This window comes from Bolinopsis microptera, chromosome 9 (genome assembly GCF_026151205.1).
Source record: "Bolinopsis microptera isolate Bmic1 chromosome 9, MBARI_Bmic_1.0, whole genome shotgun sequence".
Taxonomy (NCBI): Eukaryota; Metazoa; Ctenophora; class Tentaculata; order Lobata; family Bolinopsidae; genus Bolinopsis; species Bolinopsis microptera.
The window spans coordinates 8,397,005-8,416,851 of NC_087080.1; the positions used below are offsets into that span (position 1 = coordinate 8,397,005).

General features: G+C 36.6%; 2 protein-coding genes across 2 annotated transcripts in view; both read left to right on the forward strand.

The window, feature by feature from the left end:
* The window catches only part of LOC134820849 (vasculin-like protein 1), a 632,099-nt gene that overhangs the window by 322,132 nt on the left and 290,120 nt on the right, over positions 1–19,847 (forward strand). The gene's annotated exons all lie outside the window — the stretch shown is intronic.
* LOC134820843 (oxysterol-binding protein-related protein 9-like) lies at positions 9,137–19,388 on the forward strand. Its single transcript, XM_063831475.1, has 8 exons — positions 9,137–9,305; positions 9,510–9,660; positions 9,885–9,984; positions 10,330–10,444; positions 15,227–15,369; positions 15,529–15,648; positions 16,212–16,328; positions 16,965–19,388. Exons 1-8 carry the CDS (start codon positions 9,143–9,145, stop codon positions 18,030–18,032), a joined length of 1,977 nt encoding a protein of 658 aa, XP_063687545.1. The 5' UTR covers positions 9,137–9,142; the 3' UTR covers positions 18,033–19,388.

Genomic DNA, 19,847 nt, shown 5'->3' on the forward strand with positions numbered 1-19,847 from the left:
TGACATGATAGGGTTAAAATGCTCCCCTGGAAAGATATTGGCGAAAAACTGTCTCGATCACGCGATATCACAGTGCTGGCAAGCACGGCCGCCGCCATTATTCTCACTATTATACTATTTACCTTTATTTACCACTATACTGTTTACCACTATTTACCACTATTTACCACTATACTATTTACCTCTAAATACCTTACAAGACATATTTATAACGTGCGAAATGTGGCGGTTTTCCGAAAATTTCGCCATATTTTCGGACCGCCAAAATTTCGGTCGTCGTAATAGAATCCGTCGCATTATCTTTTAGCTTATTTCAATGACTGTGCCTTCACTGCTTTATTTTGTTTCTAAAAAGTAATATCAAGTAAAATAAATAAATAAATTCTGGCATCTTGGGACAAATTATCACCACACCAATGACGAATTGAATGTCAAGCAATACAGTTTAAATTTGCATTAAAATACATGTATGTGCTAACATGAAAGTCTTACAGTCTTAATACAGACTAAGTTTGAACATGATTTTACCGATTTTCAGAAATTTCCTTACTGCTTACTGTCACAAAAAATGATGAAAAGTACCCTTATTTTCTGTGACGTCCGAAATGTGACGGTTTTTGTTCAATTTCGCCATATTTTCGGACCGCCAAAATTTCGGTCGTCGCAAATTGGTCCGCCACAAAAAAGTCTTGTAAGGTACTATATATACTAGTTCTTCTTAATCTATTAGTATTACAATTCTTCTTAATCTATTACAATTCTTCTTAATCTATTACAATTAAGAAGAACTACCCGAAGCAGGCAGCTATACTCTCACTACTCTGCAATAAAGATTCAATAAACAATAGCTAACTAGACACTAACTACCGCCCTTATCCTAAAAAACTAGGTATCGACTCGAAAGCAACCCAAAGAGATTTTTTCCATTTCACCCTTTTGTAAAAAGGCAATAGTGAAAGGTTACGAATGGAGATTTTTGCAGAAAAACGTGGATTTTGGATAACGAGCTAGGTGGGTTTAAGTAGGGGGTGCACGATAAAAATAAACTTGCTCGGATTTTCAAAAGTTTTGTACCATTGTTTTCTAGAGGCTGTGAGAATTTTCACAGTACCAAATTTATCATACTTTTTTGGAATAATCAGTTAGTTTCGCCTAGGTCTATAAGGTGCCATATTTGATGGTGCGCGGCTTTAGAAAGCAAAATTATGTATAAAAGTCGCGTAATTTGACGAAATTCGTTGATTTTTGTCGTATTATTTTGTCATATCTTTGGTTCCTGAACATGAATCATGCTGAAGATTTGTCAGAACTTTTCAATCATACTTAACTACCGAACCTTAATTAGTTGGGAGAAATTGGCCTTGATTAAGAGGTCTAAAAATGACAAAATAGGTATAAATTCGTTGATAACTTAAATTCTGACCATCGAAATTGCTCAAACTAATTTAGGTTTAGTAAAACATAAATGTTTACGTAAGCTGACCAAATTTCAAAAAAATTGTTATATGGGAAGTATCATAACTTTTTGATTGTTTCCGAAATAATGTGCTAGCTGGCCGAGCTAAAAAACCATTCAATGGTCAGTGCGCGCGTCTTACGGTCGATGGCGCACGGCCTAGTTTAAGTATGTCGTGTGTCCTTCCTTCAATTCTTTCCTTACGTCCTGCGTCCGTTACCATGCAACGACAAAGTTGCGCGCGCGCGAGGGTTGCTTGCAGAGATGTAATGTATAAATAGCCTGTGATCTATGAATGCGCGGCGCGACTGTGTTTTAATTTAACGGGTGATACTCGTAAAATATCTGTTCCATATACAGGACCGTCGACGAGTCCAACTCGGCGCGCGTCCTGGTAGGTTGTAAACCTACAATGTTTTAATGTATACGATGTAATGTATAATATTAGGTTATAAGCCCAATTTGTACGTGGTATGCGAAGTGTATTGATGTGTACACTTGTATAGTTTACCTTGACACACGCTGTAACCCCTTTTGAGCGCGCGCCGGCGTGCACGCTTCGCGTGCACGAAAGGTATACAACGTGCAACAAAGTTTACCTTTGCTTACAATTTCTTGAATTACAGATACAAGTTGAATTTCAAGTGTTTCCCGTATTTAATGCATAATTATATCAATCGCAGTATTATTATCATGAAAATTGAAGTGAGCTGAAATTGAAGCTTATCTTATACTTAAATTTATATTGGAGAACTTGGCCGCTTCGACGCGCCACGCGAACTAGCATTCTTGTCGTCGAGAACTAGCATTCTTGTCGTCGATCGTTGCTCTGCTTCGCAGAGCAACGATCTCGACGGATTGACATCGTCAATTAAAAATTTATAGTAAATGTAGAATGGAAATCTAGCGTTCGCCAAAACGAAATTCGAAACAACCGGCGCGGGCGCAATTCTTGATAGTATTTATAGGGTAAGTACATGTTAGTAGCAGTTAGTGGCAGTTAGTAGCCGTTAGTAGCCGTTAGTAGCCGTTAGTATAAACAGTTTCTTTGCACTTTGCTCCTCCTGTGAATGGGGGTCACGATATGATACAACATTGATCAATAGTTATAAAAAGGATTGTTGCATTTAGATATATTCTAAAATTATAAATAAAATGATGTCAAATTAAATTGTTAACGTGTCTGGTCACTGGTGCTGTGCCGCACGCATATTCTTGTCTAATCATGAAATCGAGCGCTACAGCAAAATAAAATGTGTTACTTCTACAAATAAAATAAAATAAAACCACCGATGAGCACTAATTTAATTTAAAATTTAGCTCTATCCGATTATCCAAACTATCAAATAAATGCAAAAATGAACCTTCATTTGAAAAAAATGAACTCTAATACTTTTCGATTTGACAAATTCCTCGAACCAGTAGTGGTAGTAAGTCATAGTAAGTAAGTAAGTAAGTAAGTAAAGATTATGACATAACATCATCACAAGTGATCTACAAAATATCATTGCACTAAATAAAAAAATAATTTAAATAAATATATTTTTCCATCAACATTAATAATTTATCAAATTCAATTTTATTAATTAATAAAATCTAATACATTATCTATAAATAATTCATTAATACTTCCCAGTGGAATAAAGATTTATAAAACGCTTCTTTGCCACAAAAGGATGAAACCAAAGATATTCATTATGTATCTCCTTATTGCTTAAATAACTGGGTCCTTCAATTTTCCCTAAAACTTCACTCGAAATATTCCAAAAATAAAAATCATTTACACTGTTTTTAGAAATCATTTCTTTCTTAAATCCTTCCAATCTAACTTTAAAGCTTAAAACTGTCGAGCAGTTCTTGACATCCGAAGGGAGTTTGTTCCAGTAAGGAATGACTCGCTCCGGAAGAAAAGAAGACTGGAGATTCTTAACTTTAGTTACACTCTTATTACACCTATTAGTTGAAACTAGATTAAGACCAGATCTGCTCATTCTGAACAAACCCGATCCATATTCAGTCAAACCACTAGTTACTTTAAAAGCTTCGATAAGGTCCCCACGTATTCGCCGCTCTGCCAGCGTTGTCAAATTGAGGATATCCAGTCTGCGGCTGTATGGAAGAGTACCCACCTCATCAATAAGACGGGTAAACCGCCTCTGGACGCTCTCCAGCTCCAAAACAGTCCCCCAACTTCCATGAGCCGCAACTGGATTCCACAATTGGACACAATACTCAAGATGAGGTCTTATCAAAGCTTTATAAATAGCTATCATCACAACCTTTTCTCTAATAACTAAATTTCTTACAATCCAGCAGATCATACGATTTGCTTTAGAAATACATGCTTTTATCTGTTCATTCCAAAGCAAGGAGCTATGGGTAATAACCCCCAAATCTTTTTCCTGTGCAGATACTTCTAGTTCTACTCCATTTACAATATAATTCGAGTTAGGATTATTATTCAGATTAATATGGACTACTTTACACTTGGCAGGATTGAAGTTTAAGTGCCAAATACTCTCCCAAATTTCGAGTTCTAAAATATCATCAGATACACTTCTATGGTTAGCTGCATTACAAACTAGCTTGAGATCATCTGCAAATAATTTAATCTTATTTTTAACATTGTCAGGTAAATCGTTTATATAAAGAATAAATAGCAAAGGACCCAATACTGACCCCTGGGGAACACCAGATAACACGTGTTTCACCTCAGACCATTGTCCTTCTACACAAACCCTCATGGTTCTGTCTGTCAGAAAGTCTTTTATAACATCTAAAACTTTTCCCTTGACCCCAAACCCCTCCAATTTAGATAGAAGTCTAAAGTGGGGGACTGTGTCAAAAGCTTTACTAAAATCAAAATACAAAAGATCGACAGGAGCACCTTCGTCTAAAATATCAAGAATATTATCAAATGTCTCTAAGAGATTAGAAAGACAAGATTTACCCTTCACAAATCCATGCTGATGCTTTGAAATTCGTTCTTCTAAAAATGTTAATAAATGTGCCCTCACCAACTTTTCATACACTTTGCACAAAATACAAGTTAATGAGACAGGTCTATAATTTAAGGGATCAGATTTAACACCCTTTTTGAACAATGCTACAACAGATGCTGTCTTCCAAATGTCAGGCAGGACTCCTGTTTCTGAACACTTAACAAATAATTCAGTTACAGCTTCAACAAACTTTTCATCGTATGCTAAGGATTTCAACAACTTTGGATGAACGCCATCCGGACCAGAACTCTTAAAAACATTAAGCTTTAAAAGCTGCTTCTTGATATCAGAACTGCTAATTTCCATATCATCAATAACCTCTCTGTTATAACTCTCATTTTGGGGAAGAGGGCCAGGTGGTTCACGCACAAACACAGAACTAAAGGCACTAGCAAGTACCTCAGCAGACTCAGATGAACTATCTGTGCGTGTACCATCTCCTCTATCTAAAGAAACAACACTTGATTTGACTTGACGTTTATTACGCAAATACGAGTAAAAAGATTTGCAATTCTGTTTTAAATTAGACGTAATCTTCTTTTCATAATTTACTTTAGCTTTAATTTCTGCCACCTCAAAAATATGCTGCTTGCTATTTGCACAGCTAAAGTTAATATCCGAAGGATTAATATCAAATTCAGCCCATGCTTTATCTTTGTTCTTCCTCATTCTTTTAAGTGAAGTTGTACTCCATGGAAATACTTCAAGAAATACTGCGAGGCAATCTACAACAACAGCGGTATAAACATGTTTTGGAGCATAGATTCCTCAAGTGAATTCCTTGAAGCTATCAAAAATAGCGATGTTTATAATATACAAGTATATGATTTTACTACTCTTTATACCAGATTAGACTTGATTGAAGTAGAGAATATGATTAATGAAGTTGTTGATTTAATATTTTCAGACCGTAATAGATATATTTGTATTTCTAAAAGAGACAGTAATACATGTTTCTTTTCCAATAAAACCTATGATTCTCATGCCTGCTTTAGTCAAGATGACCTAAAAGAGGCTGTTAAATTTATTATTTATAACACTTATGTCGTCTTCGGTGGGATTGTATTCATACAAACCAAGGGTATTCCTATGGGTGGAAATTCAAGTTCCCCTATAGCTGATCTCACTGTTGGCAAAAAGGAATTTAATTATATGAAACGTTTACTTCAGGAAAAGAAAATGGGATTAGCAAAGATATTATCCAATAATAAACGATATGTTGACGATTTATCTATTATTAACTACCTTTACTTTCATAAATTGATTAAAGATATTTATCCTAATTCATTGGAGATGGAGCGAGCTGGTTCCAATAATAAAATCATTAACTACCTTGATTTAAATATTAATATTTCCACAGAAGGACTAGAAATATCAGTGTATAACAAAACTGATGATTTTAATTTTCATGTTGTATCCCTTACATTTCCTCACAGTAACATCCCAACCGAGGTTGGCTACAACGTTTTTTCAAGTCAAGTTCTTAGATATGGTAATGTTTGCACTAGATTGGATATCTTTACCTCCCATCTTCACAAAATATTCAAAATTCTAATTGATAGAGGATATAGCCGTGATAGACTGATTAAAGGCATTAAACGTTGTCTGAGGAAATATGATAACGTTTTCAGGAAGTTCGGTATTCTAGATGACCGTAACATTATTAAAGAACTCCCCTGATATCTTTTGATTTATTGAAACACGGGTACTAACTCTGCTAAACTGAACAAATTCTGAAACTTAGGTGAATAAGTGTACAACGTGCTAAACCGAAGTTCAGACTGACCAGTGAAAATGGGCGAGCGTACCAAGTGTCATTTTAATTAGAAGTTTTAGTCAGTGATTTATTATTGTAGCTTGTAATTACAATATCTAATGCTCCTATGAATACTTTAATTAATTGTTTGTCTCGTTATTCTTTTTCCTTCCTCTTTTCCTTGTCATCCCCTTTACTTTTAAGATTCTTGCTATAAATGGCTACAGCTAACACTATTAATGCTAAGTACCAAACAACAAGTGGGAGGTGGATCGTTGGTACCATTAAATCGATTTAACACCGCAATTCCAGTCGCAAGCCTGGGACCACTACTAGCATAGTCACAACATCTACAAAGCTGCCATATAGCCTGACTGACAATTTTCTCGACTGACTGACAATGTTTCTTCTTTTTCCCCATTTAGAATACAAAGATTAGTACATTTTAGCTTATGATTAATATTATATTTTTACCTATAGTTTACCTAGATGGCAACTTGACAGGTCTGTTGTCGAGATAAACCGAAGCAGCTGGGACAGCTGCAGCAACAGACTCCAATTTACCATGTAATTCAACCCACATATCTTGAACATTATTTGTACAACTATAATCCCATTCAATATTATTCTTACTAAAGTTAAATAACTCTTCTGAAGAAATCTTGCCCCAAATAGGCTTTAAAATCTTTTGTTTGGGACTTTTGTTAGTATTGGGCGAAACAACCAGTTCGACAAGTATCCCAACATGATCACTTTTGCCAAGCGGAGAAACGATCTTACAACCGTTGACAAGAGCATCATTTGTATACAAAACCTGATCAAGAAGACTCTCCTGGAGAGTATCTTTCACAAGCCGTCTTCTGGTTGTTTCGTTAGTAAAGTACCACGTCAAACCACTGTCATTAAATAAATCAATATACTTTTGTTGAATCATTAAAACCTGATTCTTACTAGAAATACCACTATTTACACTACCAGTTTCCCAAGATACATTAGGTAGGTTAAAATCTCCTATGATAATGGTTTCAAAAACATTCTTTTCACTAGATATGTTCTTGATGCAAGATAATAACATATTATTCTGTTTTAAATTCAAAGAAGTAGACCTATAAATACAACAAATACTAATCAATCCACCAGAGGTATTGACATTAATAGCTAAAGAGTCTGGTGCTTTTAAAAATGAGCTCACTAATGAAGCATTACAACTGTTTTTAATATAAATAATAGAACCTCCACCTCCACTTATGTTGCTAGTGGAATTATCGATTTTAAAATCTCTGTCTTTTCTAAACATACTAAAACCTTCAATAAAAATTTCAGCATCTAAAATATCACTATTAAAATGAGTTTCTGTAATGCAGATTACATGAATGGATTTATAAACTGATAGAATACATTTTAGTTCATCAATTTTATTAAATAGTCCATTAGCATTAGTATAAAATATATTCATGGGCTGACTACATTCTTTGTTACTGCTATTTACTTCTTCTCCACCTTCTTCTCTGTCTTTTCCTTCTCTGCTTCTTCCCGCCTCTTCTTCCTCTCTTCTCTGGCTAAAAAACGGATCTCTCGGTCTGCTCTGCAGAGATCCAGATTTATCCAGTATGATGACTCTTTCCAGCCCTTGCCATGGTTGGAATAATAGTTAACTGACTCCTCGTCAGCTGTCTGGATGATCAATGGCCGACAGGAGTCTGGCTTACCTGGATCCACTTTACCTGCACGATGGCAACTGATAAAGTCACTTTTTTCAATCTTTAGTGTCTCCTTGCAGAACTTCGAGTCCTCTTCCTGGCGTAGCTTGGAGTTAGTTTTCTTGCTCTCTGGTACATTCAAAACACACAGATTGAGCTTTCTTAAATTTCGCTCATATGCATCAGTGTGCATCTTTGACTGAACTTTACTGACAACACTTTGAGAAGCTTGCTGTAGGCTCATTTCTTCAATAACTTTCTTCTGACTATTTGCAGTAACATCTGCCCAGGTTTGGAAAGCCTGGTTCACAATTTTTGTGATTTCTTTTGGTTTTTCAGATGAATCATTAGAAAAACTGGTATGACTCACAGAATCTTCGACAATTCCTCTAATACACGGAGTAAGGGCACCAAGTTCTTCTCTAATAACATTCCGTAGGGTCTTGGTTTCTTCACTGTCATACCAGAAAGAATTATATCAATTGGGCACTCAGTGACTGAGCTATTAAGGCCAACGTATGCCCACTGACTTTTGGCCCACCCTGTATAAACTAAGCAGTGTCCAAGAAACATTAATTATTTCATGACTCAGAGAGGCACAATGTCGCATGTTGGCGACAGGCAACGTTATGCCACTGCACAGTGTTTAAAACCTACAATTTTCGATAAGTTATAACTCTGCTTTTGGATCACAACCAATGATTTACAAAATTTAAAATTCAGTGTTAAGAGAAAATTCTGAACTTTCCTTGGACTTCAGAAATTGTGGTCATTCGTGCTTCAGAAGAGACCATGGAGGTCCATAATTATCAATTAAGGGGTTTGATCACGACATTGATGATGTCTAAGGAAGAAGTTCAAGGTGCCCATGTTTTAATAGCAAGTGACGAATGTTTCTCAGTTGATTTAATAAATACCGTCAGAATTGGCAATCTACAGCCAGAGATATTTTAAGTTTACTATGCTAAGTTGGATATTGTGAACACTTTCCTGTTTTTCAGTCGTTCCTGTGTTAGAGGTGTCACATCGTCACAATACTTACTATAGATACGTTAAAGGGTCTCGGCCTTGTGCTAATCAAATTTTCCAGACTCGTAATGACATTCACTGCTAACAATATCGCTAAAATGGAACCCACTGTACATTTTTAGCTCACCATTTTTCTCTGCTTGCTAAACTTTCTGCGTTAAATGTTAATCGTTTTTAACAAACTTCAAGCTTTAGGTTTATGGAAGGGCCTCTCTCAAAATGGACAAACATGATGAAAGGATGGCAGCTAAGATTTTTTGTCTTAGATGAGCACACCCTATGCCTTAATTATTACACCAGTAAGGAGAAAGTCAGGAAAGATATCAAGCGTGGCAAAATCTTCTTAAAGGGTGCAATTATTGGTTAGTATTTGATGTTGCCAGTATTTTTCTATAATGTGCCACAAAACATGTGCAGTATATCTGTTTATCTAGAGCTGATTTCTATTGCAGGTTCAACCTTTGCTTTACGTATAAAAAAGGAACATTGTAGTATTTTAAAAACGGAACTCAAATTTCTTATCAACTAAGCAATAAGTTAATTATAACTTACACGAACTTCCACAGGTATTGACGATACAGATGACAGCACATTTACAATAAGTGTAGAAGGGAAAACGTTCCACTTCAGAGCTGCTGACGCTGATGACCGGGACAGGTGGGCCCGGTCACTCGAGGAAACAATATACCGTCCCCCTGCTTTAAACAACTCTGAAAAGTATTTTAAATTTCTTTACTTTCTTAAGCTAGAATGTTATGCATATTACAGAAAATGTTAGATATTTTTGTAGGTAAAGCTCCTAATTATAGTATTATATACTCATGTTGTACAGCTATGTTAGATCATAGATCGCTTGGCAGGTTTTTAAGTTAGATGTAATGATAATCATTTAGATAATCGAGTTCAAGATTTCTTTGAACTAACATTAGTGTTACTTTCAGTGCATCTCGTCACAATATAAACGACTTGCAGCGGAAGTTGGCAGAGGTCAACGGATACCTCAGTTTACTCGAAGATACCATGTCTGGGATGGTGCAACAGGTTTATTTTACAGAGCTTCATTAATGTTAGTTTGCAACCTCCTAAAATTGTCATGTGTTAAATGTGTACAGCTTACTACAGCTCAACCTGCTCAGTCTGACTATTTGGGAATTTAAACTCTTGTGTTAAATGTGTATACTGTATAGCAATTACAGTAAGGGAGGCAACGCCCAAACTCTGCTTGTTTTGTGGATACCAGAAAAGGAGCCTTTGATAAAATAAACATTAAACTAAATAAATTGAACTGATGTCTCTTAATTAAATCTGTAAATTAATTGATTAATCTGTAAATTAATTAAATCTGTAAATTAATCAAATCTGTAAATGACCCTGTGTTTACATCAGGTTAGTTTGGAGTTGGATCCTTCTGATTCCGCCCAATTGGAAATCTGCAACAACGCCATGATATCCTCTCTACATGACTGTGTTGGGGAGATGAACAAGTTGGAATTCTCTGCAGGTGAGACATTTTGTTTTCGGTTATTAAAGATTGCTGTTTCTGTGTTGTAGTTGTTGTTCAGTCTGGGCAAATCTTATGATTCTTATCTATTTTTTTCAAATGTGCGAGTTATAAAATTAATATTCAATGAGCTGTTTCTCTTTTGATGGAAAAAATTTTTACCCATTGGCAATATTTTCGAGAACACAATGAATATACATTCAATCGTGGAAATGGCTGTGATATCCCAGTATAAGTTTAAGTAGATACCACAAATTGATATTGTAAAAGAAAGCCCATCTGTACCAAAAGCCCATGATCTGTACCAAGACCATATCTGTTATCTAACGCCCATTCATGTTAACCCACCCATTGCATTCGTGTTGAATGTTAAGAAATTCCCTTGACACTTCTAGTTACACATAATATCTCCAAGCTGACTTCAAGAGGTGTGTAATTTCTAGACATGGACAATGACCAACAAAACTCCTTAGTATTACACGTAACATACACCAGCAGAGTGTACAGCATACATGTTCAGGAGGAACTGTATGTGAATGTTACTCAATACTCAGTTGATGAGAATAAATTTTGATGTTGTGTAACGTGTGACGTCAAAACTGGAACATTATTCAGTGCACTACTTTCTGTGTACTATACTACTTGTGTTACAGCGAATTAACGGGTGTAACACAGCGTTACACTAGCTGATACGAGCGTTACATCTTGGAGGCAGACAGATCCATGAAGATGACGGAACGCGTCTATTCTGATCTTTGTCACTTGTGTCGTCTATCTGCTTTGTCTAGCTGTTGCCTGTTAGTGTTTGGACTGTCACGTGTCATCTCTTGGACATAGTTCACATTGCTCACTGAAAGGTAGTGTTACTTGTAGAAGCTGACTTGGCTTGGTATAGCATCTGGCTCCACTTCTGTAAATCTTTGTAACGTATAACGTACAATTATCGAGTTACATTAATTGTTCGCGCTCACTATATTGGGATGATTGGTAGCTTATTCAGGTGATTGTTTTTTGAAACATACTGCTCTGTAAACTTATTGAACAAACAAAAATGTTGTTTACTTACGATGTCTGGCGCACTAGAATTGTTTGCTTAGTCCAACTTGCCGTACAAGCTATAGATTGAAATAATGATCAACAGTGCAAAATCCTTACTTTGTTTGCTTTGTGTGTCAAGACAATATTTCTCCCTGTCTATTTTTCACCATTTCCATATTTTCAGGAGACTATTCATTTATCAATACCACACATTTGTCATTTACTTTATTTTTAGACGAACGTTAAACACTTTCAATGTAGACTCTATCTTTTAAGAAGACAGAACTTCAGTTACTCGTCCAGTTTAGAGTCTGAACATTCATCTGCAGCTACAAAGAGGGTTGATAATCTTGTAACTATTCTGCATTGTAATGGGTTGAGTGCAGACTACAGAGATTAGTACATTAGCGTTACAGTCATGTTAATGTTTGTTTTAATTAACAGGCATGTCAACATTGGACAATGTTATCGGTTTAACCCCTAATCTTGTGTAATTAACTAGCTATTGTATCCAACTAAATTCAAAAGTAAGATTCGTGACAGCTCTGTGAAAAATGTTACGGTCTACAGTCTGTAATTACCACAGCTATATCGTAAATTTTAATGTTAACTAATGCAAATGGTATGTACGGTATGTTCAGAACACGCGATTCGTTATTTTGATAGCTCAAATGCTCTGGTTCCAAATGTTACATCATGTGCTTTCATAGTTTAATCTTACATTATTGTGTGAAAAATTTGTCAAAATATCAATAAAATAGGTCCCAGGATGTGATGCCTATCAAAATAGGCTATTTGTTATTTTCGGGTTAAATTATAACATCTTGACATAAATTGTTCCATTATCATCAGGTAGGTTCAATTAATGAATAGTGAAAGGAAAAAATTAACTGATGTATCCATATCCTCACGAGAATTTGCAGAAACTGACGATTTTCCAACCACTTCCAAATTCACCTAATTTTCTTAATAATGTCACTCGTACGATATTTTCTTCTAGCTCTGGAAATTAATACGGCCAGCGTTGAGGCAATACTCGGCGTTTGCATTTTTAAAACAACATTTTTAGCTTCCGTTCCAGAATGATTAGAATCGCAGTTCTTATAGTTATCTAATCAAAGCGTATTCGACTAATCCTTCAAAGCCGTCAGAATTACCTTAATACACGCTCCTAGTTGATACGATTCTACAAGCTCAACAGCATTACAGCTGCCTGCTCTAATCTCTAACAGTCTGGTAGGGGACCCCCCACTTAGTTCATTAGCTTTATCAAGTAGCAAGGGTAGTTGGCACACAGCCAACATCTAGTGCGCTATACAGTGCGTTATACAGTGCGTTATACAGTGCGTTATACAGTGCATTATATAGTCATATAGTGTCAACTACCGTATAATTACGATATTGGAATGTTGGATTATATCGTGTATACACACGGAGTCATGAACCATACACAGCTATAGTTATAGTGCTATACAGGGGTTATGAAGTGTACACTGATAGTAGAACACGTACATGTGAGTTATTGTGTATATTTAGTGTATATTTAGTCGAGTTTATTTTGATTTGGTGAGATCAGTCAGATTGGCTGCTGTTGGATGGCTTGATCACGTGACATTGATAGTAACCTCTGATTGGCTGCAGCTGGAACGTGATCACATTGTTTGGGTTACAATGTGTAACGAAAACAGGCGTTTTGTTCCCTTGCCAAGAAGATCTAGCTAGGGTTGTTTTAGATCAGTGGGCTATGTAATGATATGCTATATAGCAGTGTGTTTTATTACTTAGCGTTATAAGTGCTACCATATTTGATGCACTTATTATGACATATTATTCCCCGCATTGTACATATTTTCGAGAGCTGCTTTATACACTGTTAATGTTATACACTTCGTCTTATGTTTTCTACGAGTTGGTACATTTTTGTAGATTTCGTTTTCTGGTTGTAGCATTTATTTTGTTATATACGTTTTTATATACGTTTTTATATACGTTTTTATAGTGATAATCATACCTTTTAAAGTAAATGTTTGCATTGTTTCCTGATCATTTTCTTCTCTCTTGAAGCTGAATGAGACTCATTTCGTTCTGAGTTTTTTTGTATTTCATTCATCATGATCCTATCTAGATATACATTATTATTTCGACACACAATAAATTAGTACTATCTCGAGAAACTTTACACCATCCCAATATCGACACACCTCTAATCAGAGCCATATCATGTGGGAATATGTTAGTTAACATAGCCAGTGCATATATATATAATATTGTATATATTATATAACATAGCCTGTGTATTTAGTATATACGGGCGTTCTAACGACGGTTAAACTTTCAGTACCAACTCCTCAAGGCTCAAGAATGCAATGCGGCCTGTATATTGGCGTTTAAATGTATTAAACTATACGTTCACTGTGCCGTGTGTACGCGCTCTTCTTTTGCTTATCAAATAGTATTATGGTAGTTTTAAAATGCCTCCAGTGCGGTGCTTTAGATGTTTTGGTTGTAGCATAGGTACTCCTTCAAAACTGTTTTTATTTATGCTTGCAGGTTGCTTTAATTTCTTCAGTTAAAATTGTTGTTTGAAAAATAAATTACTCCGTTAATTTTTGAAAAGGAGTGTTATTGTTGTAAGTTCTATCTCATTATATCATGAGCACATCACTTTATGTGTTGTAATTCATGAAGCTGTGAGCTGTCTCAGTTAAGGGCATAGTCTCATCACACTGTTATTTATCATGTTTATTGTTTACTTACTCAACTTATGCCTCATTTTATATATTTTGTTAATACAACCACTCAACTTGTACTACATGGAGAGAGAGAGAGAGAGTATTATATCCAATTTATTTCAGAATATATTCAAATATTTACAAATGCCCACAAAACATATCGTCAAATACCTACAAATACCTACATAATATTCCGGTATGTGTAGATATTTGTTGGTAATTGGTGGTATTTGTAACCACTCACGTATGCACCCTCTATTGAGTTCCCAGAAATACCTGAAAATATCTAAAAATACCTGAAATACCAGCAAATACCTTCAAATACCGACACACCTGGTTACAGCGAGGCCAAAAGGTCACCTCTAGTTCTTCTGGCTGTTGATGTACACTGTACAGACACACAGTCACTTTCAAATAATCCAGTAATTAAGGAGGGGCATGGGGTGCAGGTGGGCATTTGAAAAATGTACAATTCATCAGGGGATGAATTCATTCCCACATTTCCCTCTCTATAATTGGACCTTGCCATTCTATTGCCGTTTTTCGCTTAATGTTTTACATCTCGTCCTAATAAGTCGCGTCAAGCCTTCATTGAGATAATATGTTTAATTATCTAGTGTCGGATTCAGTCGTTACGAAGTGGACCATTATAAATAAAACGTGCAATAGACAATATGATTTGAGGGTTCCAAACTTGAAACACCCTGTATGGTTAATTATCTAGTGTCGGATTCTCTCTCTCTCAGTCGTTATGAAGATTGAAGTGGACGATTATAAGTTGCATCTTAGGATCTGGTTCATGGTCTGGTGGCATGTTTTTGTGACAGACCACTTTTATTCCCAATGACTTTGACTTTCGAACAATCCAACTGATGCTTCAATATTTCATCCTTTGCAGTTTTGGATTTCTTAAAATTTTGCATTAAATTTTCTGTTATTTCAAAATACGAAATTTATACTTTGTCTCTTTTTTTATAATTCTTAATATTTTTGACAAATTCTGCCTACCTAGGTAAAGTGACGAATGCGACGGGGGTAAAGGCGGTAATGCCGGAACATGTGTCCAACAGCCACAACATCTCTTCAAAGAACAATGCTGATGATCTAGTTGAGGCTGAGGAGGGCGAGGAGGCTGAGGAGGAAAGTTGCTCCGAGGTTAGTGATGTTTTCATTTTACCCAAAATCTCCAAGGTCTGTAATGTGTTATTATTGAGTGATTGTAAAGCGATAATCTCAATCTCAACCCATAAACTAGAGCGATAATTATCTACCAGCAACTCAGAGCGATAATTATTATATCTACCAACATCTCAGAGCGATAACAGCGATGCTTTCTGTTCTGCTGACGAGGAGTTTGACGAAGTAGACGGTCCCCCTAAACCCCCTGTAGTAGTGTTAGAAAGTGTACCCAGCAAAGAAATACTTGCCTTACAGGTTTATATTACTATCTGGTATAATTAAACTAGCCAGTTCTCGGGCAGGGCACCACAGTTATTTAATAAAATCACATGTTGGTCATTTTGTGGGACACCTTGTAAATAAAATAATAGAAAAACGCAGTACGCACATGATTAATGCAACTTTTTTAATTAATGCCACGGAAGGTAAGATGTCTTAGATTTTGCCCCAAAAAATCAACCGTAAAAATTGTTTTAAAAATAGAATTCAACGATTTTTGATTCGCAAGTCGTATCCCCTGTTGAGCTTTTTAATTATAAAAACACCCAGTTCGATTTTTTTACGATTCTTTACCTCCCAACCAGTAATCAAGTTTTTATTTTAATTAAAAATTGTTCGAAACATATGGAATAGTGAAGCAGGATTAACCGCGCATTAATCACGATCGTCAAGCTGCGCAAAACCGTATAACACACGAACGATTCCATTTTGCTCGGACATATTTTAATATGTATGGTTTATTAGTACACAATTTAACATATTATTGTGTCACAGTAAAGCAAGTTTTACCGAACATTTATCACGCCTCATCCACACAGAAAGTATCAAACAACGAACTGGACGCGTACAACAGTTACTACGACGGGGGCGACGATGAAGGGGATGTTGTTATTGATATGAGCAACAACAGTGTTATCACTCATCTTCTCAGTCAGGTATTTGAATTGTGACGTCATCAATTAGGTGTATTGTTAGTGATGTTATTATTTGGGTGTTCAACTTCGTGGTAGACAGGAGTTTTGCTTGTCCACACTTAAAATTTGTAAGCCACATTTGGAGAAAGGAAATGGCTAAGGTCAATCGGGGTTTGCTATAAAACGGTTAATCAGTAAATCAGGGTATAGTGTGATATATACTTAAACGCAATATAAAACTCTCGGATAAACGCTGTTCATGAACTTTAAGTTTACAGATCTATGCGTAAGCAGAACAACTGTATCGTACTCTGTGTTACCACTACCGACTCTAGTCACGTGACGGTGAGGTCACTAATCTTTAACCTGTCATCCAGCCCAAAATTTTAGACCTGTCACGTGACCAGAAATCCTATTCCAACACCACGTGACAGATCTGATTGCACGTGCGGTGTTGAGAACATGTCAAGGAGATGTCAGGATAGCTAGGCTATCTGACCCTTCCTGGGATGTTCAGGTCTGCTCGGCGATGATTGGAAGTAATTACCCAATCGGACACACTGCACGTGTATTGACAACTATCTAGGAATACTATCTGCACATATCACGTACATGTATACCCTAACATACCCAAATAACCTCCGTCTCCTCACACAGGTACGTATTGGGATGGATCTAACCAGGATCCCGCTCCCTACGTTCATCCTAGAAAAGCGGTCCCTGCTGGAGATGTACGCAGAGTTCCTTGCCCACCCCGACATATTTGTAGACATCGCGAAGCGTCCCACGCCCAAGGACCGCATGATTTCCGCGGTTCGGTGGTACCTGTCTGCGTTCCACGCTGGTCGACGTGGCAGTGTTGCTAAGAAGCCTTATAATCCCGTTCTAGGAGAATCTTTCAAATGTTATTTTGATGTACCGGGCATGTTGGATGGAGACCAGAACGCCCCCATTGTAAAAGAAGGCCCCTGTCCGTGGGCTAAAAGCAGCAGTAGTCTGGTGTTTATAGCCGAACAGGTGTCCCATCACCCGCCCATATCTGCCTTCTACGTAGAACATCCTGACCACAATATTGAGGTTAACGCCAGTATCTGGACCAAGTCCAAGTTTTTAGGACTCTCAATCGGGGTGCACATGGTGGGAGACACGGTACTGAAACTGCTGGACCACGACGAGGAATACCATATAACCTTCCCTAACGGGTACGGCCGGAGCATCCTGACCAGGCCCTGGGTGGAACTGGGTGGTAAGTGTAATATCACCTGTCCTCAGACCGGCTTCAATGCAGAGATAGAGTTCTTGTGTAAACCGTTTTACGGGGGGAGCCGGCACACTTTGACCGGGTCTATAAGTCACGTGGCCCAGAGCAAACCCTTCTGTAAACTATCTGGAGAGTGGAACAATGTTATGTTCGCAGAGTTCGAGGGAGGGGAGAAGGAGGTGTTTGTGGATATCCACTCCATACCCATTATAAAGAAGCTGTGCATGCCCATCAGCCAAATGGGCGAGTGGGAATCAAGGCGGTTGTGGCGTCACGTGACCAAGGCGTTGTTCGATAACGATGTGGATGTGGCCAGTAACGAGAAGTTCAAAATAGAGGAACACCAGCGGGATTTGAGGAAGTATAGGGAGGAAACGGGAGAGGTCCACGAACAGTCTCTCTTCCATAAAGAAGGAGATAATTGGTTATTTAATTGTCCTTTGAGCAAGAGGAAGGGGTTATAGTTTTTACTTGATTGAGAATTAATTAATTGATGATAATGCTATAATATGTCATTGTATTATATTAATTCTTTGGTATTAATTTAGTTTTTCTAAGATAGCGTTTATGATTTGATAGCGATACTCTAGTGAACATGTTCCTACTTAGTTTTTACCGAATATATTATGACATGTGCCCTGAGTAATAATAATTGTATTGGCATAGTTTTCCCTCGTGTTCCTTAGTCTTCTGGATATGATATAGATATTATAGATCTAGAATCTCATAAATCTAGAATATTATAAATCTAGAGTCTTCTAAATCTGGAAATTGTTGCTCTCGATTCTGATCTAGATTAAATGTCATATTAATTAATATCCTACAGATCTGTCGATTGTGGATCTATTATTTTACATAATTCAAGGCTGCTATTGTTGGGAGAGCAGTGCACTTCTGCTTTTGACTTGGACAACACTTTTGACTTAATGTAAAACATCATTTTTGAGAACCAATTTTATCTAATTAAAGCAAAGATGATCTGTGATGCGGGCATAGATAGATGACAAATAACCGATCTTTTCCGAATTACATATTTGGTTACATATTTTACATATTTTTGAACAACCTTTAAACTCCCAGGCTCAATTCCTTATAATCGAATGAAAATATTCTAGACGTCTCTGGGTGATATAATTCACCGAGTTTAAAATCTAGATTGTGGTCTAGAATATGATCTAGTCTAGAAGGTTCCGATTTGGTGTTTTACAGAATCAATGCAGCTATTCAAGTTCACGACCTACAAGTGCTTCAATATGGAGAGGCATTCAATCCAGAACCTACACTACATTGTTATTTAACCTTGTGGTAGACACTGAACATCTATACCGTGTTGCTCTGAGCTTGTAGCAGTGGTCACCATACACTCATTTGGGACTCGGTGTATGTCATGAGCTATGAGTTGTATATTCCTATGAGCTGTCTCTGAGCATTGTCTCTTCACCAACATTAACCACTGGCCGAGTTTTAGAGATCAAGTTTCTTAACATTAGCCTTGGTTCCCCCGTTATATTATAATGTCAATGTAAGTTATGTAAAATGTCCATATTAAGGGATGCTGTGTACCAGATTTATAATACCAGAATATCGACTTTTCAGGCGAGGCCTTTTTCTGGCTGAAAACATGCCAAGTTTTGACCAATTGTAATGTACATATTATAATATATTTTGGGAATTAGTGCTAATTTTGAAGGCAAGATATTATTACCGTTAAGATCATTTTATTAAGATCGAGAAAATGTGTGATGTTATGTAATAAGCTGATGCGACATTGAAATTGTAATGTAATTGTTCGATTCCTGACAGAGTTTGAATCAGTGTAATCTTTGTCGTTTTATTTCAGTCCGATTTACGTCACAATATAATTACATAATATTGAATGTCAACTTTTGTATATTTTAAAAATATCTGCACAATATAAGTACATTATCTAATTGACACACACTCGTAAACGTGCAATCTCGCATGTTTTTAATTGTTGAAATTCCACATCACCCTGCATACCTACATTGCGTCAGGTTTATTATTTGTCGCCGTACAATTCACAATTCCAGAGCCTAAGCACGAGATTGGGTGACAATCCAAACCTCTCTCTCTCAGCTCCACATAGAGTGTCTCATTATCCGGGGAATTATATATTACTTTATGGTTTCTTACTTTTGTATTCAAACTAAAACTGTAGTGACATTTCACAACCTGCTAGAATAAACCCATTGTCCGTGTCCCTCGTGTGTCCCTCCGCAATTTCCCGCCCAAAACAGTTCACTGCCTAAGTGACGGTT

Coding starts and splice junctions, on each gene's coding strand:
- LOC134820843 (XM_063831475.1), top strand. CDS start 9,143: ATGGAAGGGCCTCTCTCAAAATGGACAAACATGATGAAAGGATGGCAG. Junction 15,370..15,528: donor AGGAGGAAAGTTGCTCCGAG/GTTAGTGATGTT, acceptor CCAACATCTCAG/AGCGATAACAGCGATGCTTT. Junction 16,329..16,964: donor TCACTCATCTTCTCAGTCAG/GTATTTGAATTG, acceptor CTCCTCACACAG/GTACGTATTGGGATGGATCT.